Source organism: Globicephala melas, chromosome X (genome assembly GCF_963455315.2).
Source record: "Globicephala melas chromosome X, mGloMel1.2, whole genome shotgun sequence".
NCBI classification, from domain to species: Eukaryota; Metazoa; Chordata; class Mammalia; order Artiodactyla; family Delphinidae; genus Globicephala; species Globicephala melas.
This window is the reverse complement of record NC_083335.1, coordinates 1016033-1042605: the sequence shown is the minus strand read 5'-3', so window position 1 is coordinate 1042605 and position 26573 is coordinate 1016033. Positions and strand designations below refer to the sequence as shown.

Sequence of the window (26573 nt, the reverse complement as noted above, 5' to 3'; positions counted from 1 at the left end):
TCACCCGCTTAATCCTTACAACCATCCTATGAAATAGTACTTATTATTTCACTTTTCAACTGGATAAAACTGAGACACAGAGGGGTTAAGTAACTTGCCCAAGTTACTTAAAAGTAAGAGATGAAGATAAGAAAAAGTATACTCATAGAAACACAGAACACGAGGCGGGCTGCCAGGGTCTGGGGAAATGGGGAAATGTTGGTCAAATGGTACAAGCTTTCGGTTTTAAGATGAACAGGTTCTGGGGATCTAATGTGCAGTGTGATGACTATAGTTAATCATACTGCACTGAACACTGGAAATATGCTAAGGGAGTAGATTTCGGGTGCTCTCACCACACACAAGAAATAACTCTGTGAGGAGATATGTTAGTTTGACTGTAGTAATCATTTCTCTATCCGTATCTATTTATCTAAAATCATCATGATGTACACCTTAAATATATATGATTTTTAGTAAACATTTCTTTAAAAGATAACAGGGGGCATTTAGAAAGTAAAGCAATAAGTCACTTCAAAAAGGGCTTGTGGGACCAAAACTAGGAGCTCTTAAATGCTGTGACCAAAGACTGAAATTCTCCAAAGGATGTGATAGTCACTCAATTGGGCTGTGTTTTCCTGAGGAGATAGAAACCTTAGCCACTCGTATCCATGATTGGCGATGTGGGAAAGTAAATAAATGTCTCCCACGTTTAACCAAAACTAACAAACAACCAAACAAAACAAAATGACATACATGAAACGTTGTCGCGGGTACAGGCCTTGCCCCTAGCCCTTCACACCAGACCTCCTGGTTTGACACGTCACCTGCTGGTTTGACTCAGCTCCGCCGCTGGGAGCAGAAGCTGCCCATGACACTCAAGGCCAGACAGCTGTAGCAGGCCGTGTGCAGAGACGCTGTGCACGCACTGCAGTCTGCAGCTGCGCCGCGGGGAGCAGAAGCTGCCCACGACGCTCAAGGCCAGACAGCCGCAGCAGGCCGTGTGCAGAGACGCTGTGCACGCACTGCGTCCGCAGCTGCGCCTGCCGGGAGAGCTCCGCCCCTTCCCTCGTCCCTATAAAGCAGCCCCGCCTACGGCCTGTCGGAAGGGCGTTTGCTCTAGAGTCCAAGCTCGCACTTCTCTGTTCTTTGCACAAAGAATAAAACTTTTCTTTGCTTCAAACCGGAAAAAAAAAGAGAAAGTAAAGCAAAAAGTCTTTGTTGATGGATTTAATAAGAGGGACAAGGTTACCCAGCTACTCTATCTTCTTACTTCATAGCTGCCAGTGGAACTCAGCTTACATTTTTTCCTTGGAATTCATTTTCATCCCTGTCTGCATCATTCCTGAATGATAACGTCGTTTATGATCTTTCTGTAATCACTTCCTCTGGACATTAACAGCCCTCATGCTCAAGTACCACATTAAATTAATATATTTCATTTCTTTCAGGAGACCAAAATTCAGACTGCAGCTCACTAACCTTCATCAAACACAGCAAAAAGTAGTACAAATTCGTGCAAGGTCTGTGTCCTTTCTTTGGTCAGACTCCCTGAAAAAGAAGTGAGAGCACTTATCTTCTATTGAAAATCCTCTCATAGGAAAATGACACTACGAGGATACATTACTTCATCAACTGCTTTGTCTCTTGGTCTCTTGCTAACTTTACCATAACATTATTTCCTTGGTGTCACATCTCCTATGCCAGTAATTCTAAAATTATTCGGGGTAAAGGACTTTTTTTAAAAATTTCAGATTTGTTGCAGACCCTTGCTTTTATAAAATACACTAAGAATTAATTACTAAAAAAGAAATTAAAAAGACATACAAACTACAAGTCCATATAACCATATTTCATATATATGTATATTCAGAACAAACAGAAAACAGAAAAAGGGGGCTTCCCTGGTGGCGCAGTGGTTGAGAGTCCGCCTGCCGATGCAGGGGACGCGGGTTCGTGCCCCAGTCCGGGAGGATCCCACATGCCGTGGAGCGGCTGGGCCCGTGAGCCATGGCCGCTGAGCCTGCACGTCCGGAGCCTGTGCTCCACGACAGGAGAGGCCACAGCAGTGAGAGGCCCGCGTACCGCAAAAAAAAAAAAAAAAAAAAAAAAAAAAAGTTATGAGCAAAATAACTACTGTCTATATTAAACACATACTCACACTTTAAATGAACACCATGTATATCAATATTTAAAGTTATCAATGTTACAAATAAGCTTGCTTCATGCTTTAACTGTTTAATTTGTTAGCTGTCTTTCTTAGCATACTTTTTCACTTGATTGGGAAGTTTTCTTTGCAGGTTTATTTTGAGTAGGAAGATTTTTGTTTATAATGTTCTTTCCTCTCTTGTACTTTTTTAAAAAATTAATTAATTAATTTATTTTTGCCTGCATTGGATCTTCATTGATGTGCACCAGCTTTCTCTAGTTGCAGCGAGCGGGTGCTACTCTTCGTTGCAGTGCACGGGCTTCTCTTTGTGGTGGCTTCTCTTGTTGTGGAGCATGGGCTCTAGGCATGTGGGCTTCAGTAGTTGTGGCACACAGGCTCAGTAGTTGTGGCTCGCGGGCTCTAGAGTGCAGGTGCAGTAGTTGTGGCGCACAGGCTTAGTTGCTCCGTGGCATCTTCCCGGACCAGGGCTCGAACCCGTGTCCCTTGCATTGGCAGGTGGATTCTTAACCACTGTGCCACCAGAGAAGTCCTCTCTTGTACACTTAATGCTTGGAAAGTAAAAGTTAAATTGGACGAAGAAACTAACTCACCCATACAAATTTAAAATACAGGTAAAGCTGTCTGAAAAGATTTTAATTTTTTTATTATATATTTTTTAAATTATCAAGTAGTGAAACTGATGTCTTTCGGTAGGTGAATGGATAAATAAACTGGTCCATTCAGACAACAGAATACTATTCAGCACTAAAAAGAAAGAAGCTATCAAGCCATGAAAAACATGGAGGAACCTTAAATGCATGTTACTAAGTGGAAGAAGCCAATATGAAAAGGCTACATACGGAAAAGGCAAAACTATGGAGACAATTTAAAGAACAGTGGTTGCCAGAGGGTAGGAGAGGGAAGGATGAATAGGCAGGGCACAGAGGATTTTTAGGGCAGTGATATGATACTATATATGACATATATGTCATACTCTATGATATGTGATACTATATGGCGTATATGATACTGTATGATACTAATATAATGGACACATGTCATTATACATATAATCCAAGTCCACAACATAGTGACTCTGTGTCTCTATACATTACAAGAGATCGCCACAAGAAGTCCAGGCGCCATCTGCCGCCATACAAAGTTATTACAGTCACTGCACATTTCATCCCTGTGACAAATTGATTTTGTAACTGGAGGTTTGTACCTCTTAGTCTCCCTCATCTATTTCACTCATCCCTCCACCTCTCTCCCCTCTGGTAACCACCTGTTTGTTCTCTTTATCTATGAATTTGTTTCTGTTTTGTTATTATTATTATTTGGCCATGCTGTGCAGCATGTGGGATCTTAATTCCCCAACCCAGGACTGAACCCATGCTCACTGCATTGGGGGCATGGATTCTTAACCACTGGACCACCAGGGAAGTCTCTCATTTATTTTGTTTTTTAGATTCCATATATAAGTGAAATCATACAGTATCTTCTTTCTCCCTCTGACTTATTTCACTTAGGATAATGCCCTCTGGTCCATCCATGTTGTCACAAATGGCAAGATTTCATTCTTTTTCATGGCTGAGTAATATTCCCCACATCTTCTTTATCCATTCATCTGTTGATGGACACTTAGGTTGCTTCCATATCTTGGCTGTTGTAAATAGTGCTGCAATGAACATTGGGGTACATACATCTTTTCGAATTAGAGCTTTCATTTTCTTCTGAAAAATACCCAGAAGTGGAATTGCTGGATCATATGGTAGCTCTATTTTTAATTTTTTGAGAACCCTCCATACTGTTTTCCATAATGACTGTGCCAATTTACATTCCCACCAACAGTGCACAAGGGTTCCCTTTTCTCCACATCCTTGCCAACACTTGTTATTTGTGGTCTTTTTGATAATAGCTATTCTGATATGTGTGAAGTGATAGCTCAAGGTTTTGATTTGTACTTCCCTGATGATTAGCAAGTTGAGCATCTTTTCATTTGTTCATTCACTTGGCACTATGTTGTGCACTTAGAGCTATAATAGTGTTGTAGGTCAATTATACTTCAATAATTTTTTTTTTTTTGGCTGCACCGTGCAGCTCGTGGGATCTTAGTTCCATGACCAGGGATTGAACCCGGGCCCTCAGCAGTGAGAGTGAAGAGTCCTAACCACTGGACCGCCGGGGAATTCCCGGGAAAAAATTTTTTATAAGAGGTTTAATTTAAATTACTATGATTTTTAGAATAAGAACTTATAAACATGTATAAATGCTTGCTTTTCTCAGATTTTTATGTTTTTGGGTTACAGATGACTAACCTCCTGAAGTGGTCTATATGCCATTGATCACACACTTGGATGTATTTACCTTCATGGAGGTTTCAAGGCACCTAACACAAAATTATAAAAGGCACTACTGAGACAGCCCATAGGATATCTGAAGTAGAAAGCAGAAGAAGAGAAGAGAGAGCTAATTCCAGAACTTGGCTTTCTTGAACGTTAGAGTGCATTCTGGCTACACAGGATGGGCATCTGTTCTTCTCGGAGACTACATTATTCTCCTTTCCCTGGCAGGACACTAGGGAAAGGAAACCTCTTTCAGATGTTTGTACTTGCCGGCTTATTTCATCTCAATCCTACTCTTTCTTATACTTACCTTCTCTACAAACCAGCAGGGCTCCAATGAGGCCTGAGTTCACGTCTTTCACCAGGTCCACATGAGAAAGATATGAGTAGGTGAGACATGGTGGGTCAGAGGCCGTTGGACCATTTTCTTTCAGGACCTGCCAGACGTAGGTATGACTTTTACCAGGAATGACTTTATCATCTTCCTTCTCCCTTTGGCTGGTTTTATCCTCATATTCAGCACCTAAATCAAGGAGGGATAAAATTGTCCTTCCTATGCCCATTGCCCACTCAAGGAAACATCAAGTTTATTGTCACCAGTAGACTCTACACAAGAAACAGTGTTCCTGAAACTTAATTTGGAATACTAACAAGTAGCAGCTATACATGGGGAGAAGCCTTATATGTTGCAGAGGAGTTCTTGACCACTAATGCAAACATGAGCGGTTGAGTGGTCCTCTGAGACCTCCAGATTGTAACAATAATACTGCTTTCATTATTGCATCTTTTTACCTAATTCAAGTCAGTTCAACTCAGTAGACATACATGGGTATGTACTCTCGTCCCAGACTCTTTACTGAGCACTGGTGAGGGTCAGGGAAGGGTGAGACGCAGAGATTTTTTTAAATGTTGTTTTTAACTTGGTTCTTCTCTGGCGGGCCAGACCATATCAGGGGCAGATATTTTCTGGCTGTCCCATCCTTAGTGATGTTAAAATTGACCCCTGGATTAGCCTGATACCTTTATTCTACACTGAGCACTATATGTTTTCATTGTTAGTGACGTGTCATTGCTTCTACATCATTTCAGTGGACTGAAGTAGAAAATATTGAAACTCACTGACCATAACACTTATACTTCTATTGAACTATTTTTCTAGCAACGCACCTTAGCTTCTCAGATTCATCAGGGTCTCTGAGACTCCAGAGCCTCCCAAGGCATTCAGGGTGCTCCTCATCTATACCCCATCGTACCCCACAACAGCTATACATCTAATAGAGGGACCTCTCCAGCAGAGCTGTACAAGAGACCCCCTGCACTGGCCCACTATAAAGTCAGCCTCTTTGCTAAAGGGGTGCCCCTCCAGTGAGCACTACGGACAATTGGCTTCATCCAGAAGCAAAAGCAGACCAATACCTGTGCTTGGCAGATCCTGGGGGACATTTAGAAAAACGTGAGTTGTACCTCAGGTTGGAGAGTGTGGTTCAGGTGTCTGTGTGATTGTGGGTTGGTACAAAATTCTGAATAGTGAATACATTTGCATAGGGAGGGAGGGGATCATGGACGGGTAAAGAAGGGGCTTCAACTATATCTATAATGTTTAATTTCTTAAAATAAAGTAAGCAAACATGGCAAAATGTTAAGATTTGCCGAAGTGAGGTAATGGGTACATGTTTGTTTGCTCTATTATTTCCTGTACCTTTTTTTGTTTGAAATATTTCATTAGGAGAAGAATGTCCTTTTTCCTAATACTAAGGTTGGGGTTGGGGGGTTGATGAGAGGCCAAGAACGCGTGAAAATTATACCCGTCTTGGCAAGGCAGACGGTGAAAAATTGTAGGGTCAGTACATGGTGGATTCCAATGAGAATGAAGAATTGTAGGAGTGGGCAGTGAGAGAATGACAGCTGGAAAAGTAGGAAGTGGTGTTCAGAATGTTGAAAGCTTGAACCTGAGATTTTGGGTTCTTCTCAGGTTGCTAATAACAAGGTCTATCCTTCGGTGAAGACAAAGTTGATTTGTCAAGACCAAGTGAAGTAGGCGGCGCCTGGGAAAAAGCATTGTGCACAGCCCTTAAAGTTCACATATCTACTGATGTCTCCATCAGAGTCTTACCTGAGCTTATATATCAGCCACCACAAATATTCTAAGCAGAATGTGTTTTGTGTAATTTTTATCTTCTATTATATGAGGAAGAACACTGTTGGGACATTTGAGAGTTCAGAAAGTCTGCCTGTCTGCTTCCAGTGTCCTGGTTAGCCCTCTAGTCAACCCCCTGCTGCTGCTGGGTCAGCCTTGCCCCAGGTCTGGCCTAGGCCCCCAGAAGCTACCCTGCTGAGACATCCCAAATTCCTGGGTGTCCAGCAGGAGTTGAGACCCACATTCTGACTCCCCATGCCAAGGATTTTTGTTGGTCTCAGTCGTGAAAGGCCACAGCTCAGTGACCCCTGGGCATGACTACTCTACCACAGGACAAATGCTGTGTTTCAGAGGCTACTCCACTTCACTCTCTGGTGCCTTCAGCTATTTTTCCTTTGCCTGATGTCTGCTCAGCAGCTTCAGGTTGGTACTTCTTAACTCGTATGCCCCCATACTGTCTTTCACAGCTCCCTCAAAGTTTGGCAGCTCATGGCCAACCTCATCTCATTCCTACTCAGAGCCTCATTTTGTGGACCTACTTACAGCCTAGGTTGGTGTCTTAGAACGCCACTCGTCCAGAGAAGAAATTAAAAGCCTTTCTCTAGTACTGGGTTTCCATTTTCAGCTCAAGACCGAACTTGAAATTTCCTTTGACAGACACTCCATGTGAACTAGCTATCTTGGCATACAGCATATGGCCACATCCAACAACAATATGGCAGGGAAATGTACTCTTGCCACTCTGGGGGAGGAGATGACTATTTGGTGAACTGAAATATAATTTACCAGAGTTGGTTTGGGAGATAAAAATGACAGGCTTGCAAAGCTATAGAGATAGAAATCAGATCAGAAGTTGTCTGGGACTGAGAGTGGGAATGGGGCTTGAACTGCAAAGACAGAACTTCTTGACATGGATTGTGTTGATGGCTGCAGAACTGTCTAAATTTAGTAAAAGTCATCAAACTACTTCAGATGAGTGGATTTTATGGTATGTAAATTATACCTCAACAAAGCTGTTTAAAGATGCTGTAGGGAAACCATACACAAAAATTAATTTAAGATGGGTCACAGACATAAGTATGAAAGGGAAAATAATAAAACTTCTAGAGGAAAGCATAGAAGAAATTCTTCATGACCTTGGGATAGGCAAATGTCTTAAATAAGACACAAAGCTCTAACATAAAAGGAAAAAAATGTGATACCTTTTTTGTGCTTCATTAACTGTTGAATTTTCGTGCTTAATTAACTTTAAGAACTTCTGTTTACCAAAAAAGAAAACTATTAAGAGAGTAAAATTAAAATTCAAGCTACAGACTGGAAGAAGATATGCAAATATTTATATCTGTCAAAGGATTTGTATTCAGAATATATAAAGTACCTCTACAAATCAATAAGAAAAAGATAAACAACTCATTTTTTTTTCAACAGGAAAACATTTAAACAGTTGATCAGATACTTTACAAAAGGATATCAGAAAGGTCAACAAGCACATGAAGTTGATACTCAACATCATCACGTCACAGATTTAACTTACATCCTGGGGCCCCCAGGCTAGTCTAAGAAGGCCAGGAGCCTGTGGATCATAACATATAAATACACAGGCTCGTGCTAGGATCGTAAATCGCATGGGCATTAGGCCATTGACTCACTGTGTTGTTCCTGGGAAGAACCACTGTAGCTGTATGTGTGAGAGATGATAGTCTGTTTTTCCAGAACTCACCAGGCTTAGGGTGCAAAAGAGTCATCTCTATGGTCAGCTCCCAGCTGCAGAATTGTGGGAACGCTGGTCTCTCTAAAATGCCCCTAGATTAGTTCTGGAAGCTTCCAAGTAGATAAACCTCATAGAAATAGCCTGCCAGGCACAAGTCAGAACCTGGGATGACTTTTCCTCTATAGCACCTGCCCCCTCCTGTCTTTCACCTTCCCCCAGTCCAGATCTGCCCTGACCTAACGAGTGCAACCTAGAAAACTAATGCTTTCCAATTTCAGAATGAGAAATTAGTCAACGCATAAGCATAGTTAGACCGTACAATACAGGGCATGTGCTCCAATAATTTCTTAATGATTTACTTGAATCTTCTTGATCTGTATATGCCATAGTCTATCTGGGCAATATCACAGTCTGTTGTGGCTCTCCCTTCACTCCCTTCCTGCACTGCGAAGGTTAAGGAGAAGCTAGTTGGGGTGGGGACTGTGGCCAAACAGGTTGCTTGCTGTAATGAGGTCAGCTTGTGCTTCTGCTAGTTGGCCCTAATCACATATTTAGAAATTGGTGGGAGGGGAGGCAGAGGAGATATCTGGAAAGTCTGAATCTAAGGAAGGAGAAGGAGAATTCTGTTTCATTTCTATACCATGGGCCTTGATCCTCCCTAGGAAGTTTTCTGGGCATAGGAAGGCAGATACAGTGGGATTTTTTTTTTTTTTTTTTTTTGCTTTACGCAGGCCTCTCACTGTTGTGGCCTCTCCCGTTGCGAAGCACAGGCTCCGGACGCGCAGGCTCAGTGACCATGGCTCACGGGCCCAGCCGCTCCGCGGTATGTGGGATCTTCCCGGACCGGGGCATGAACCCACATCCCCTGCATCGGCAGGTGGACTCTCAACCACTGCGCCATCAGGGAAGCCCCTACAGTGGGATTTTTAACATCCGTGGCCTGGCTCCCCAAGGGAGAACAGGGAACAGCAACAAACTTTAGGGTTTAGACTGAAATGACAAGGTTCTTGACTTCATGAAATGGGCCTAGGTTTGAATCCCGAATCCACCTTTCAGTAGCTGTATGCCCTTATACTCAATACTCTTCTGTCCCTAGGATGACAGGACAATAGGAGGGCATTTGACTCACCTTCAGAAGACTTCCAGTAGGATACGCCGATAGCATGAAGACTAACAGGATGAGAAGCCATATTCTTAAGTGTAATGACCACCGTGTCATAAACCTCAGCCTGAATGGTAGGACCCAGCAGACCTGAAAGAATGAGATGTCCCCCAAAGGTCATTTGGAGGGTGGCACTCCAGAAAACCTGTTATCACAAAAGTGATGGTCAAAGTCACAGTAGAGAAGCATGCCCCTATGGTTATTGATAAAAAGTAGTAGCTGAATGAATGAATACATAAACTGCTATAACCAGCTCAGCCTCATAGTTGTTCTGAAGACAGATTTCTGGCAATTCATTCAATGCATTTATTCTTTCAACTAATAATTGAGTTCCTACTATATTCTAGAAACTGCCCTAGGCACTAGAGATGCGGTAGTTAACAAGACAGATCATGGAGATCACATTTAGAGACATTAAGCATGTAAATAAAGAAAGAAGAAAATTGTAGGTTGTTATAAATGCTATAAATGATGATGGCGTGCTAGAAAATGATGAGGCAGGAAGCAGAGGACACTTTAAATATGGTAAACTAACATGTGGTTGAAGCAAAGTGAATGAGCAAGGGAATAGTAGAAAATAAGGTTATCGAGGCAGGCAGGGCACGTAACATGTAGGGCTTTGTAGGCTACAGCAGTTTGGATGAATTTGGAATTTAGAAGAAGCAGACTTGGGACTTGTTTTGGAGGAAGAGTGTAAAAAATATTAATAAACAGAAACATCAATTAAATAGAGTTGGGAGACCAGAAGGGGGCGCTCTCACACCCTGTGACAATAGCAGAACCCAAGGGGAAGAAGACGCCTCATCTTTCCTGGCAAGGACTCAGCCAATGAGCAGCCACAGACTCTTTGTTTACTCTAGCCCTTCCAACTTCCTTTTCCCCTCTATAAACTGTGTTCCTCTCCCTTTGCTTGCCACGGTTGCAGATCCCAGATTGCAATTCTCTGCTGATCCTGAATAAACCCATCTTTTCTGGAGAAATATCTGCTCATGGGTTGGATATTGAAGATGGGGGGAAGGAAGTGAGAGCGCCAGGAATGAAACTTTAGAGGAAAATCAAGACTTCTGACTTATATACATACTAAGTATGAGATGCCTACAGATGGTTTTATTGAATGGGCTGGACCCAATGGGATGGAAGTATGAAATAGGCTTATTTTTCATAGTTTTTAATTGCACGTGGGACTTCCCTTTGCTGCATTTTGAACAGTCCCACTTTTTTCCAGTAACCTTCACATAGTCAGAGTATCATTTTTAGGTACTAATAAATCCAGTCTGGTCTAATATCAAATTTTTGATGTCACCTGCGATTTAAGGGTCCCTCCCTCCTCCAGTTCAGTTCTGAAACAGGCTCAGAAACCTGTAATGGGAAAAGGAAGTTTGGTTGGCAGCTTCACCGCTTTCTCATTTTACTGCCTCTGGACTTTCTAAAGTTGGAGCTAGTGGACAAAGGACAAGTGCAAAAAGAGACATGCTGACAAGATCTTTCTTGGCTTTGGTACCCCCTGGATGTGGCACATGCCAAAATTCTGGGTCTTTCTTTCTTAGAGAACTTATATGAGTTCTTTAGAGACTCTCTCCCTCTCAATATGGCGACGCCCTACTCCACCTCCCCCTGGCATGGGATACGCCCTCTCCAGCTGTCACTTTATCTCTCCCCTCAGTTTCTGCTTCTGACAGTGCAATCACATAGACCTTTTCTGTTGGGATCACCTAGCCCTGGCAGGAAGTCCTCTCAGGCAGGGTCTTCTTGAGGCGAGTCTTGTCCTATGACCTTCCTGGTCTCACACGTAACAGTTGCAGTGCAGTTAGCCTCTGCTATAGCCCACTCTCCTTATTACGCCATCAGGGGAAGCTCCCCAACACTCTGGCATTGAAAGTTTTTCCAGATAAAAATCAGGCACTAGTCAGTATCTTCCAAGCTCCAGAAGAACTATGTCAAGTTTTCTAAATGATTCTCCTGAAGCCTCCCTCACTGCAGCTTGACATGAGGGAGAGGCCGCCCTCCCCCCATGGGAATATACAAAACACCAAAATGCTTTCAAAAGAAATCCTCAAGGGGACTTCCCTGGTGGCGCAGTGGTTAAGAATCCGCCTGCCAGTGCAGGGGACATGGGTTCCAGCCCTGGTCCAGGAAGATCCCACATACCACGGAGCAACTAAGCCCGTGCGCCACAACTACTGAGCCTGCGCTCTAGAGCCCGCGAGCCACAACTACTGAAGCCCACGTACCTAAAGACCATACTCTGCAACAAGAGAAGCCACCGCAATGAGAAGCCCGCGCACCACAATGAAGAGTAGCCCCTGCTCGAGGCAACTGGAGAAAGCCCACGTGCAGCAACAAAGACACAAGGCAGCCAAAAAATTAATTAATTAATTACGTTTAAAAAAAAGAAATATTCAAATCTAAACTCTTTCATAAGTTCCTAACCTTCTTTTATATAGGCTGGAGGTATATGATGGGCTAAAGGTTGCTGAACCAATTTTGGACCACTACCTGACCAAGTCCTGAATAGGTGGCCTGATATCTCTCTGTAGAATTTGGGGGTACTTGTCACCTATAATTCTGAGCAATCATTCTAAGGTAGGAAATGTCTCATCTTAACATCTTGTTACGTGCTTATTTGACACCTAAGTGGAGGTATCAAGCAAGCAGTCTGAACTAGAGATATAAACTTGGGACTTATTGGCATGTATGATATTTTCAAGCCATGAGACTGGATAAGATCAGCTAGGGATTGGAAGCAGAGAGAAAATAAAATGAACCCAGGTCCAAGATAAAGGGCACTCAAGCAGAGGAGGAGGGCCCAGTAAGAAGACTGAGACCATTCAGCCAGTGTATTTCCCCGAGAGGTGGTAATAAGGGAAGCCTGGCCAAGGAAACTGCAGCCCCAAGACTGGGGAATCCTTGCAAGGAAATAAGATACCCAGTTTCATAACAATGAGTCAATATTGTTTGCATTACCCATCCATGGTGGCCTGGGCTTGGCAATGTTGAAATGCTGATCCATGAACTCTACAAACACAGTCTTTTTGTACATGGCTGAGGTGTTGAATGGAAAAGATCTTGGCACTCTAGGAGAAAACCTGTGTGAAAAAAGGAAAAAGTCATTCATTTTGGTTGACCCTTCTTTGAACCCACTTTAAAAAACAGCTATGGGACTTCCCTGGTGGTCCAGTAGTTAAGACTCCACGCTTCCAGTGCAGTGGGTTCAGGTTCGATCCCTGGTCGGGGAACTAAGATCCCGCATGCCGTGTGGTGTGGCCAAAAAAATAAAACATAATTTAAAAAACAGCTGGAAGTAATGCTTCCATCCCACTCTCCTCTACTGTTAACAAGGCAGATTGGAAGCTGTATATGAAGTCACAGAGAAAACTGCTGCCCCCCAAATTAGAGAGACAGGTGAATGCAGAGAATCACAACTGACTAGAACAGAAACCTTCAAGTAGGAATGCCTGTGGGAACCAGTGCTGTAGTAGGAAATAAAATAAATAAATTTTAAAAAATAATAAAAATAAAAAAAGTTAAAATATGCCAGAGCATTCTGTTCTTATGCCTGCCCTCATGAGAAATTATTTTTCCAGAGCTTATCATTCTGGGACTTTAATCACAGCTTCATCTACCTGGAAGAAGGAAGATACCCAACATCACCCTGCTTCTCCTTCCATGTAGAGGAAAGGAAATACCCAACTCTAGCCAGCCTGTGTCAAGGGGTGAGACTGAGAAGCAGTGGTGAAGTCCACAGTCCGGGGGCACAGGCTCACTGAAAGACTGAGACCTGATCACAGGGCTATAGAGCACTTCCCCACACCTCACCACCACGTTACTAAAGGCCTAATTTACCGAAGTTCCTTTTATCCAGTACATCACATCCATCGTTCAACAAAAACTTACAAGGCACACTAAAAGGCATTAAAAAAGAACCCCACAGTTCATAGAGACTGAACAAGCAGCAGAACTAGAGTCAGATATGACAAGAATGTTGGAAGTATTAGACCAGAAATTTAAAAAAAAACTATGACTAATATGTTAAATATTTTAATGTAAAAAGTAGACAACATGTAAGAACAGATGGATAATAGAAGCAGAAAGATGGAAATTCTAAGAAAAATCAAGAAGAAATGGTAGAGATCAAAAACACTGTAATGGAAATGAAGAGTGCCTTTGATAGGCTCCTTAGTAAACTGGATATTGTTAGGAAAAAATCTCTGAGCTTGAGCATATGACAACAGAAACTTCCAACACTGAAAAGGAGAGAGAAATTTGCTCCTCAAGGGCTATAGATCATACCCTGAGTCATATCCCTGAGTTGTTTTGCATATACTAAGACCCCCACCGGGCGGAAGAAGGTAAGGGCGTGCTGACCACCGGCGTGTAGACCCCAGACCACTGGAACCAGAAGGCTGATGATGTTGACTCCCTCCCGAAATACCACCTGGTTACCTCACCACCAAGCAGTCAGAAGAACGTCCATAAGCTGATCAGGTATCCCGCCACCCCCTCCCTCACCTTGCCTTCAAAAGCCCTTCCCCGAAAGCCAGCGGGGTGTTCGGGTCTTTTGAGCATATGAGCTGCCCGTTCTCCTTGCTTGGCCCCAGGTTGGGCGTCTTGCAATAAATGCTGCACTTTCTGCCAAGGAAACTGCACCAAACAACCAAGTAAACGGAATGACTTAGCCAGTCGATGTTAGCCAGCCTCAGTCGTTGGCACCCCAGTGCTGCCAAGATGGACATATAAATGGAGGAGCCGTGATGGTGACTGTGCGTGGGCTCAACATCATGGACTCACCAAGGCTGATCTAGCTACTGCTGTTGTAAACGCCCAGCTTGCCAGGGACAGAGACCAACACTAAGGCCCTGATATGTCATCATTCCTCAGGGAAACTATCCAGGCACTTGGTGAGCCTCGGTAAGCTGAGCCCCAGTGAACTCCTCCCAATAAACTTCCCGCACACATACATACACAAAAGAAAAAAAGCAGACAATCCTTTTTTTTTTTTTTTGAAATTTGTGTGCTTAAAAAGCTATAAAATCACCCAAGGAAACACAGAAGTTGTCACCACTTGCACAATGTTGGTTGGCAACATTCTTTTTCATCCCATGTGCTTTCAGATAATTCACCGACAGCTATAAATTTGTGGCAATGCTGTCACCCGTGATTAGCAGAACCCCGCTCAGAACGACCGAAAACTTAAAAGGCCCCCAAACGGTGCTTCCCAGCGAAAGGGTAGGCGTGAGGCTGTCAGAGCTCTTTCGTGAGGCACACAGTGGCCCTCCGCCCACCCAAACTGCGGCTATGCTAAGGCGAAGCTGGTACCCAGCAGGGTGGAACCATCTGGTAGGTCCCCGAGTTTGTGCCCCTGGAGCTCTGATGAGGGGTGTGGCCCAGAGACGTAGGTTTGAACGGCTCTGGTGAAAAATAAAAGTGCATCGAATGGCAGACAGAGCAGACGCTGCTATGCGAGTTTCTGGGAGTCGCACTCAACACGAACGGCAGGCGACGGTGGAAAGAAGAGGCATAGACACAGGTAGACACACCAGACAGCCACTTGCAGAAGGAAGCCCTGTGAGCCCTAGACAGTGTTGAAACCAAGGAGGAAGGACAAGCCCAGGAAAGGAGGGAGACGCCCCTTCAGAAGACACAAGGCTTTGGCCGAGCCTGAAAATGGTGAGCCGGCACCTAACAGTTTAGCAGCTCTTGCTTCACATGAAGATTGTTGCAAGCACGAGAGAAACTGGCCAAGCGACAGTCACAGAGGAAGACCTCAGCAGCCTTGGAGGGATGGAGCAGCAGATGGACTGAAGACACTCCTTCCAAGTGTGCACTGTTTTGCATACACCTCTCTCAAGGAGGAGGCAAAGATGAGACTGACTTAATTCTCTCCTCCCTGACAGCCCTCCCCTCCCAGGGAGCCTTGCAGCTCACTCAATCCCAGGGTTTCCAGGACACCCGAGAAAGCACGTGCCGGGAGCAGCTCGGCCAGCCCAAGGCCAGGACAAGTGACTCTATGTACTGGCTGAGGGCCAGAAGCCAGCGTACTGATAAGGAAGCCCTTCCAGTAAAAGGAGCTGATTCACGGAGGCAGGCGTGGGGATCTGCATGGACCAGAGTGCACGAGCAGGCTGAATGAGCAGATTGTCAGAGGCCCATCTCATCTACTCGTGCTACACAGCCACCTTTACCTCAAGTCACACCCACAGTCATGTGGGGGGTCCCTGACGACCAGTTGCTGGGGGTGGGGGAAGAAGCCTGAGATTATGTACAGTTGGGTCAGCTTGGTATTCAGGTACGAGCCAAAAATTGACTGCTGTTGTATTACAGCCCCACTCAGGGGTGGATTCAATAGACAATGGTGAAGGATAATCTCCCAGTGGGCCAAATTCTGGCTAATGTTGGTTGTTCACTTTGAGCAGAAAGAGAAAACCGCCCAAGGTTCAAATATATACAGACTAATGGACGGCAGCAAATGGCTTGGCTGGCTGTTCAAGGGCCTAGAAAGAAAAGGACTGGAAGGTCAAGGACAAGGATGTCTGGGGCGAAGGCATATTAGTGAGTGGGTACAAAATAAAAAACCTTCATGTCATATGTTAATGCCATCAGAGAATAGCTACTGTGGAAGAAGTGCAAAACAATAACAGACAAAATGACTGACGATTACCATTAGCCAGCCTCTACATGGGCCATCTCAGTGCTGGCAAGATGTGAGCCAAGCGGCTGTGGAGGCGTGGAGAGAATGAATGCATGGACCCAAAAGCAAGGGTTCCCACTGACTAAGGCTGATTTAACTTGTGTTGCCTCCCCAAATCCAACCTGCCAGCAACAGAAACCAATGCTGAGTTCCTAACTGGGCACTGTCCATCATGGAGACCAGCCAGCGATTCGGTGGCAAATTGCATTGGATCCCTTCCACCCTAGAAGGGCTGGCTCTTCATTCTGAAGAGAAGAGACATGTATTTCAGGGATATGTTAGCTTTCCTGCCTGCAGGGCCTCAGCCAGCACCACTGTCTGAGGGCTCACAGAGGGTTTGATTCACTGATGTAGGATCCCATATGGTATCATATCAGACCAGGAGACCACTGTACAGCAAAGGAGGTGCTGGAGTGAGCCCATGACCATGGCATCCACTGGCTTTATCAGATGCCACCCCATACAGAAGCTGCCAGACAGAGAGAGCAATGGAATGACCTCTTAAAGGCACAGCTAAAGCTCCAGCTTGGAGGCAGGGCTCCATAAGGATAGAGGGTCAACCTCCAAGGTGCTGGATATGCATTGATTCAAAGATGGTTCTGTGGCCCCAATGAGAACACACGGGTTTAGGAACCAAAGAATGGCAGCAAAAGAACCTCTCTTCCCCCGTGACCCACCCGGGGAGTCTGCGCCGCCCACCTCCACCTGCAGCTCTGGGCTCGGCAGTGTAGAAGGTCCTCACAGCACAAAACACAAGAGTCTCACTGAGTGAGAAGCAGGGGCGCCGCCTGGGCACCTGGGGCTAGCGTACCCAAGGAGCGGCGCGCCAGACGAGGAGCCCCCGGGGCACGACCACCAGGGGGGAGGGCTGTCTCACGCGAAGCAGGCAGGAGTGGGCCACACCCCAGGGCAGCCACACCAGGTGAGGGGCGCGATGAGACGGCCCCTGGGGCCTGGAGAAGCTGCCCCCGATGCAGGTGAGCACATGGACAGTGAGTGAGCGGGGGCTGTGATGGCGATGGGGAGGGGGCGGCCCGGAAGGTACTCGAACCCGGCCACCTGGGGGATGGGTGCTGCTGGAGGACAGCCCTCAGCTCCGGTATCTTCGAGGAGCGGCCCGCCGGGCTCATGCCCCGCCCACAGGGCCTGGACTCCCCTTTTCCAAAGCAGCCCACTGGCCCTTCTCAGGGAGGCCACGCCCATTCCCAGAGCGGACCACAGCCCCTTTCTGGAGCAGGTCACGCCCCCTCCCCAGGATAGCCACGCCCCTTCCCACGAGAGCCAGTGCTTAATGACTGATCAGTACTGAGACACAGGGGGCCTGGCCGCGTTGGCCCAAGTGGGACAACGCAGAAGGGTCTTTCCCGCTCCAGAGCTCCTTGTAGGGCTGGCCTGCACTGCGGCCCAGCTTCTCCCTCCGCCCTCGCCTGCTTTCCCAGGTATTGATCCCAAGAACACTCTAAATAAAATTCCTGCACGTTGATATCCATCTCACAGTCTGCTTCTGGGGAACCCAAATGGTGATATTAATTCATATTTAAATGTGCTGTAATTTCATCCATCTCTAGAAATTTCCATGGCATTAGCCTAGGCATAGACCTACATGGCTTTTAGTCATTTAACATTATTTGATGCCTACATCATTGAGTATACTCCTCCCTTCGGTTCATTTGTCCCATCTCCTGGCCAATTTGAGACTATGCCCTTCCACAGTCATCAACTCATCCCTAGTTTGTTCCCTTCCCCTTTTCCCACTCCATCTCCTTGGTTCTCCTGAGTCTACCCTACTCAGTTTCTCCAAAGTTTCCATTGGTTTCTAACAAGACTCAGACCCATGTCCAGAGATAGGTATTTTGACATACACTAGCACAGTACTTTCACTTTAATATTTATGACTAAAATGAAAATATAAGACATAAAAAATGTTTACTAGATCAAGAGCTTGGACGAGCAGAGAAGGAACAGGATCACGAGCACACAGAAAACAAATTTTTCTCTCTCTGAGGGAAGAGTGAAAACCAAAAGCCAGATAAAAGATCAAGATTGTGAGACAGAAACAGAAGGCCTAGGCCCTAGTCAAGTGGGACGTGATTTATGTCTCAGATTCAGGGTAATCTGCACAGTAAGTGACAAAATGTTCCCGGGTTCACAGATTTTACTCCTTCCTAACTTATGTGGGTTTTTTGTTTGTGTATTTCCCTTGAGGTTTGATATATAAATCTTGCCAAATATATTTGGCAACAATGTCCTTGACCTGAACTGTTCTTTCACATTTTATCTAAAACCAATCGGAAAACCTATTATATTCCCTGACCCTTGCTTAGAAGAAGTTGAGCAGCTGCAGGAATAGATAATACAAAACTGAATTTTCCCAGATGTTTGTTTCAGACCTTGGCAGAGGTTGTCAGGATGTGTCCAGAGTCAGCTTATCCTGTTAATCAGTATCAAAATAATCTAGACTATAAAATGGTGTCATCAAAATAAAAATTCTATCAACTTTTTCCTGGTAAATACATGTGACTGCCTATAAAACAACAGAAAGCTAGATAATAAATCATTTTCTCCATTCAATTCAATTTTACACTTGGTCTATTATTCACTATACCTCAGCCTGCGTGTTAGATGAAAACTATAATACAAGCACAATGTATTAAGTACAAATATTTCAATATTAATCTTCAAAAAGACCAACATTAATGGATAAATGGTCAATGGTTCATTTAGATACCAGGCTACCGACCATCTGGGCCTCTACTTCAGGATCATTAACACTGCACAACCACAGGCTTGGATCGCTTCCTTAAACCATACACAAAAGTTAACTCAGTGTATCAAAGAACTAAATATAAGAGCTAAAACTACAAACCTCTTAGAAGAGAACAGGTGTAAATCTTTGTGACTTTGGATTTGGCAATGGCTTTTTAGATATGACACCAAAACCACAAGCAACCAGTGGAAAAAAGAATAGATAAATTGGAGTTCATTAAAATGAAACTCTTTTTGCTGGGAGAAAATATTGAAAACAGGTATATCTGAAAATTCACTTCTATCCAGAATATACAAAGAATTCTCAAAACTCAACAATAATGAGACAACCCAATTTAAAACTGGGCCGAAGATTTGAATAAACATTTTATTAAATAAGATACAGGAATGGTCAATTACACATGCAAAGATGCTCAGCATCTTTAGTTATCAGAGAATGTAAATTAAACATACATAAGATACCACCACATAGTCATTAAAATGACTAAAATTAAATACTGGTGACATCAAATATTGTCCAGTATGTGTTGCCACTGGCACTTCCATGCATTGTTGGTGAGAGTACAAAATGGTACAACCATTCCAGAAATCTGTTGGTAGTTTCTTATAAAGTTAAACATGCATTTCAGCATGATCCAGCAATTTCACTCCTAGATATTTATGTAAGATAAAGGAAAGCAGATGGCCACACAAAAACTTGCAGAGGTATGTTCATAGCAGGCTTATTTATATTAGCCCCTGGAAACAATCCAAAGGTCCATGTGGCAGGGAAAAGATATACACATTGTGATATATTCCCATAATTGAGTAGTAATCAGCAATAAAAAGGACAGAACAACTTCATGCAACAACCTAGGTGAATTTCCAAATCACGATGCTTAAGATAAAAAGCCAGACACTGAAGAATGCACACTGTATGAATCTACTGATATAAAAGCCTTGTAACTCCAAAAGCGCATCTGTAATTCCAGAAAGGAGCTTATTGCCTGGTGCCAGGTAAGGGTAGAGAGACTCACTGAAAAGTTGCAGGAGGGTTGACTAGGGTGGTGGTTATGTAACTTGTATGCGTTTGCCAAAGCGTATCAAACTGTACATTTGAAAATCTGTGTGTTTCATTGTATGTAAACTGCACCTGTGGTAGGCAAAATGTTGTTCCTCGTGACCTTTGCCGTTTGGTGTTATGCTCCTGAATATGTTCTGTTAGACAGATCCAAAGCATGAAACAGACTTGATGCACTCTTGCTAGCATGAAGATGGAGGGTGCCGCATGGAAACTGAGAGAAGGAACTAAATTCCAATTCAGCCCGGAAGTGGATTCCCCTACAGAGTCCCCAGTAAGGAGCAAAGCCCTGTCAACACCTTGATTTTGGCCTTGTATGATCCTGAGCAGAGTAACTAGTTGAGCCCACCTGGACTTCTGACCCACTGAAACTGTGAGATGATAAATGGATGTTGTTGCAAACTGCTAAGTTTGAGGTAATTTGTTACACAGCAGTAGGAAACTAACAGGATGCTCAAAGCTGATCCAAATACCAAAAAAATAACTTGACAACCAAATTAAAAATGTGATTAAAAATCATGCTTCTAAACGAAATCAAAGAGGATATTACAGACTCTACTGAAAACAATGAAAAGAAAACTCTTCATAACATAACCGATGGGATATGGAAAAATTGTTCTCAGAGAAAAACGTATAGCTTTAAATGCCTTCACTGTTAAAAACAAAGGACAAAAGAATGAGAAAAGAACATATTATTTTCCCTAAGATATTAGAAAAAATATAGCATGACAAGCCAAAAGAAACTATCATTGATAAAGATAAAATATGAAAATAAATTAAATATAAAAAATAACCAGGGACTTCCCTGGTGGCGCAGTGGTTAAGAGTCCGCCTGGCAATGCAGGGGACACAAGTTTGAGCCCTGGTCTGGGAAGATCCCACATACCGTGGAGCAACGAAGCCCGTGCGCCACAACTACTGAGCCTGCACTCTAGAGCCCTTGAGCCACAACTACTGAGCCTGTGCTCCAGAGCCCATGCTCCGCAACAAGAGAAGCCATCGCGATGAGAAGCCCGGGCAACGCTACGAAGAGTAGCCCCCGCTCACCGCAACTAGAGGAAGCCTGTGCACAGCAACAAAGACCCAATGCGGCCAAAAATAGATAAAATAAATTAATTAATTTTAAAAAATAACGAAGAAGAACAAAAAAAGCCAAAAGCTCATTATTTGAAAAGACCACCCCCAACAACAACCAAAGAGAAATCCGTTATAAACTTGTTCATGTAGAAAAGGTAAATAACAAAAATTTAGGAATTTAAGAATGAGAAAGGGCAAATAGCTACAGATGATGTGGAGTAAAAGAATCATGAGAGAGTGCTATATGCAACACAGTGGCAACAAAATTGAAAAAATAAAGGAAATGATTTCCTAGAAAGGTATAAAATTATTAAAGCTGACTCCAAAAATAAGTTGAATTTTGATTTGACTAGTTAACATAGAAGAGCCTGAAGAGATGATTAAAGATATTGCAAATGTCACTTGGACCAAATGGATTCATATGTGAGTCTTATCTAACTTTAAAACAACAGATAACTCTAATGTTATTTGAGCTATTTTAGGCAATAGAAAAGGATAGAACACTCACCAATTCATCTGATAAAGCCAATAAAACTTTAATACCAAATCTAATAATAATAGTAAAAAATAAAGTTATATATCCAGAAAAAAATGAAAACAGTAATTTGAAAAGATACATGTACCCCAATGTTCATAGCAGCACTATTTACAATAGCCAAGGCATGGAAACAACCCAAGTGCCCATCAACAGACAATTGACTTAAGAAGATGTGTTTTACACACACACACACACACACACACACACACACACAATGGAATACTACTCAGCCATAAAAAAGAATGAAATCTTGCCATCTGTAGCAACATGGATGGACCTAGAGAATATTATGCTTAGGACCTAGAGAATATTATGCTTAGTGAAATAAGTCAGACACAGAAAGACAAATACTATATATTTCACTCATATGTGGAATCTAAAAAATAATACAAATGAATGTATATGCAAAACAGAAACAGACTCACAGATATAGAAAACAAACATGGCTATCAAAGGGGAGAGGGAAGGGGGGAGAGACAAATTAAGGGTATGGGATTAACAGACACAAACTACTATATATAAAATAGGTAAGCAACAAGGATATACAGTATAGCACAAGGAACTGTAACCATTATCTTCTAAAAACCTATGATGGAATATAATATGTAAAAATACTGAATCACTATGCTCCTCACTTCAAACTAACACAATATTATAAATCAACTATACTTCAATTAAAAAATAAAGCTATAGATCAATCCCACATAATAAAGGCACACAGTGTCTAAAAATATATTAGCACATAGAACCCAACAATAATCAAATTGTATGAACATTAGATTTTACTCCAAGAATGTAAGGATATTCAATGTCAGGAAGTCTACTGACATAATCTATTTGTCCTCAACATATTAAAGGCCAAAATTCATATGATGCTAGAACGCTGAAAAGCCATTACTAATGAAAATTTTATGGCAAGGAGTAACAAAGACCACTTATCAAGAACAAACAGCAAATGTTATTCTAAAAAGCAAAATATGAAGACTGTTTCAAGTAAAATCAATAAGATAAGAAAAAGAAAGAACTGATTAAACATTGGAAAAGAGCTAGAATCTGTCTTATTTTGAATATGATTCAATACACATAGAGACTGCCATGTAAAATTATTAGAATTTATATGAGAATTCAGTAAGGTAGCTAGATTTGAGATGAATATACACAAACCAATAGCTTTTCTCTATTCTGGTACTTAACATCAAGAACATAAGAGAAAACATTTGATTAACAATAGCAACGTATTTATAAAATGCATAGGGATAAATGTCCTAATAAATTACTTACACTTATTATATTAATAAAATTTATGTATAAATTTAATGAAATTTAATGAAATAGATACTAATATATATGAGAATTTTACATGATGAATGTTTTTATTCAAATCAGTGACAAAAGATGTATTGTTTGATAAACGGTGCCTTGCGATAGGCTATTAATACTTGTAAGAATAAAATAGTTCTCATAATCTAAAAAAAAGTGAAAGCGCCCAAAGAAAAATGGGCAAAACATGTGAATAGTCAAATCTCAAAATATAAATGCAGCAGTCAACAAGCATTTAAAAAGACGTTCAGCCTCATTAGAAATAAAAGGAATGTGATTATTGTAATGATGAAATATCACTCCATACCTACTAGATTGGCAAAGATTAAAAAACAAGGTAAAACTTATTGCTGATGTGAATGCAGGGAGAAGGGCACTCCTATATGTTGATGGTAGAAATGTTTGAAGAGTTCTAGCCTTTTTTGGAAATTAAAACTGAAAAGGAAATATTCCCTTCATTCCAGCAATATCCCTCTTGAGAATCTGTCCTATAGGAATAAAAGCATCAGTATGTAATGATATAGGATATAATGGCCAAAAACCTGGAATAATAGGGAATTTTATTTAGCCATTAAAAAGACTGAAGTTATGCCAACTGTCTTGGACAGAATTCTATTAGGTGTTAGTGAGTGAGAATAGTGTATAATATCCCATTTTTGTAAAACAATGACCAAGAAAACCTTTATTTGCATATATGTGCATACGTGCGTGTACATGAATATATGTTACCATACTAGGGTCACCTGACTGGGGATAATCAAGAAGGGGGTTCAAGTAGAAGGAGAGGGGGAGCAAAGCAAAAAGAACAGAAAAGATTGTAACGTACGTATGACATGACCATATTTAATATTTACATTGCCGTTATATATGTATTGGGTCTAAATCTTTATAATACACATTTAAAGAAAACAAAACAAAATTTAAAACAAATGACTTCAGCATTCAACTCAATAAGCAAAAAGTTAGATCAACTAAATGAACCAAAGGAAGCTAGGAAGAAGAAATGAATTGATGAAAGTAAAAACAGAAATTGATAGAACCAAAAGATGGGTCCTGACAAAAGCAATAAAATCGAGAAACTTCCTGGAAATATTATTTATGAGAGGTAAAGAGAACATACACAAGCTAAGAATGGAGATATAACTACAGACACAGAACAGTTTAACAATATCCCAAGACTATTATGTAACTTGATACCAATACATTATCAAATCTAGGGATAACCGATTGCTTCCTAGGAAAATGTATATAACCAATACTGACTGAAGAAGAGGTAGAAAAATCTGAATAAATCAACGACCATAGATAATATTGGAAAGATTATTTAATACTACTCTCCCCAAATGCACCAGAACCCAGAAAAGATGAAAAGTTTCTGAACTCCTGGCTAATACTCTCCTTACAGCAAAATTGCATGTAATATGGATGTGTCTTAGGGCTCTTCTCCCTGTGGAAGCTGTGGGGTAGGCTGAGGGAAGTTTCGGTCTGTCTCTTACGCTGCTTGCCTCTTCGCCCTCACTCTACTCCACTCTCTAGTTTCCCGTGTGGCAGCATGTGACAAAGAGAAGCAATGGACAAAACAGCCAGAGTCACAGCCCCACCATCCTGACCGGCCCATCTAGAACAGGCCTTTACCTTGTGTCCACGTGCAGCTCACTGAGCAGTTCACTTTGCATATAGTCCCAGGACAGTTCCACCGCACCCAGGTAGTATCTTCTGATGGCACCAAAGCTGAAAGGCAAAAGGCACAGAAAGAAGCAGGTGGAGAGCTCAATTTGCATGGCTCTGATTGCTAGAAAATGTTCGACTGGAGAAACGAAAGATTAATTCTTCTCTAAAAATATCTTTGGCTCCCAGGAGAAAAAAGGTAAATTTTGTATGATTTAGTGAAAAGTCCCACAATTTTCTCAAAGGACTTTAGGGAACTTGACTGGCTGCAGTGACAGCAGCATTAGCGCTCAGCAGTGACGGATAGGATTGCTTCCTTTTTGGCAGTGGGAAGCAGCCACAGGAAGAACTGAGTAGGAAAAGGGAGGCTGAGCTAAAGCTTAACCCGTTCACCTCTGAAAGCAGCAGGGGCACAAGAATGCTGCTTTGCTCAGAACCTTTGAGGAAAGGAAAGAGGGGGCTGATGTTGTTGAAGATTCTGGAATCCACCTGCACCAGCAAGAGTAATATTCTAACAGTCTCCCTGCTTCCGCCCTTGCCCCTCACAGACACCAATGAATGACCTTTAAAACCATAAAGCGGATCCAGTTACTTCTTTGCCCAGAAACCTCCACTGGCTTCTGGCCTCACTCAGAGTATAATCCTACATTTTGACCATGGCCTAGAGTCTTCCCCATGATCTGCATGTCCCTTCCCCCCACCTCCAAGGTTTCATCTCACTCCAGCTACTGGCCTCCTTGCTCTTCCTTAAAACACCGAGCACACCCTTGCACCTGGACCTTAGCATCTGCTGTTTCCTCTACCTGAAACCCCTTTTCCCAGATAGCCACACGTTTCCACTCCCACATCTCCTGCAAGTCTTGGCTCAAATCTCACCTTCTAATGAGCTCAAATCTGGACCAGCGCCTTGACACTGTAAGTTCTCTAGCCCCACCGGCACTACCGATATCTCTCTTGGCTGCATTTGCTTACAGAGCACTCATAACTACCCAGCATCCACGTATCTATTTCCCTTGCATCGTTGCTACCTGATGCTTCTTAAGGTTGTTTACATTTGGCCTGAGTATAGGCTATATCTCCTTACATCAAAATATAGCCATGCTGAGCTCAAGCAGAGAACCTACTCAGTTTAATGTATATTAGGAGGCATGAGAGCCTCCCAAGGGCCTCAAAGTATAGGAGCTAACAAGAATCTTGATCAGGGTTTCTATAAGAAGTGTTATCACGGACAGTCCACTTCTGCACGGATAGGAATGTGTTTGGGAGCCATTGGCAAGGTATTGTCCAGCTTGGAAACAATCAGGAAGAAGCCCCTTGGGTAAACATTTGCTGAGACCTTCTCTCTGCCAGGCACAAGTTTGCAGAGATAATAGCTGGCATGTAATATATTCCAGGAACTGTTCTAAGTGCTTTCTAATGCAGCAAGCATTCTTGTCTTCATTGTACAGGTGATGAAACTGAAGCACAGAGACGTTAGGCAACTTGGCCATGGTCACACAGTTTGTAAATTGTAGCATTCATACCCATTTAATTGGGCTCCAGGAGTCTTGCTCCTAACCCTTTTACTATACGTCCATGCTTCAGAGATGAATAAAATCCAGTTCCTGTCTTCTGGGAGTCATGCTGCAGCAGCGGGGACAAAAAGGTAGATACATAGTCACAATACAGAGTGATAATTCTGTCATGAGCTTTACACATTATGTGATTTAATCCTCACAATAAGACTGCAAAGTGAGTACAGATGAACCATCTGAGGGGCAGAGAGGTTAATGGTTTGCCAAAGAGCACACAACTACCCATTTGTCCTAACCAGACAGTGTCTTAGGCACTGGGTGCAGAGCAGTGAAAAAGAAACAACTGAGAAACGGTAAGCAATACCTGAAAAACAGGAATACCTTACGTATGTTAGAAGGTGAAATAAGTACTGTGCCCAAAAGGAAAGTAAGTAGGAGAAGGGGAAGGAGGGGTGTACT

The 26573-nt window shown here is 42.7% G+C and overlaps 1 protein-coding gene and 1 non-coding gene across 2 annotated transcripts in view; one reads left to right on the top strand and one right to left on the bottom strand.

Moving 5' to 3' along the window:
- The window catches only part of F8 (coagulation factor VIII), a 120354-nt gene extending 95531 nt beyond the window's left edge, over positions 1-24823 (bottom strand). Inside the window, exons 1-5 of the mRNA XM_030850233.2 lie at positions 24568-24823; positions 12448-12569; positions 9451-9573; positions 4784-4996; positions 1462-1530 (exon numbers count right to left, since the gene is read on the bottom strand). Of these exons, the coding sequence (XP_030706093.2) occupies positions 1462-1530; positions 4784-4996; positions 9451-9573; positions 12448-12569; positions 24568-24713 (673 nt within the window). The 5' untranslated portion in view covers positions 24714-24823. The remainder of the gene's footprint in view (positions 1-1461; positions 1531-4783; positions 4997-9450; positions 9574-12447; positions 12570-24567) is intronic.
- LOC115849225 (small nucleolar RNA SNORA25) lies at positions 506-633 on the top strand. Its single transcript, XR_004037932.1, has one exon. It is a non-coding gene; the product is annotated as a small nucleolar RNA SNORA25 (small nucleolar RNA).
- Positions 24824-26573: the final 1750 nt, after the last annotated feature.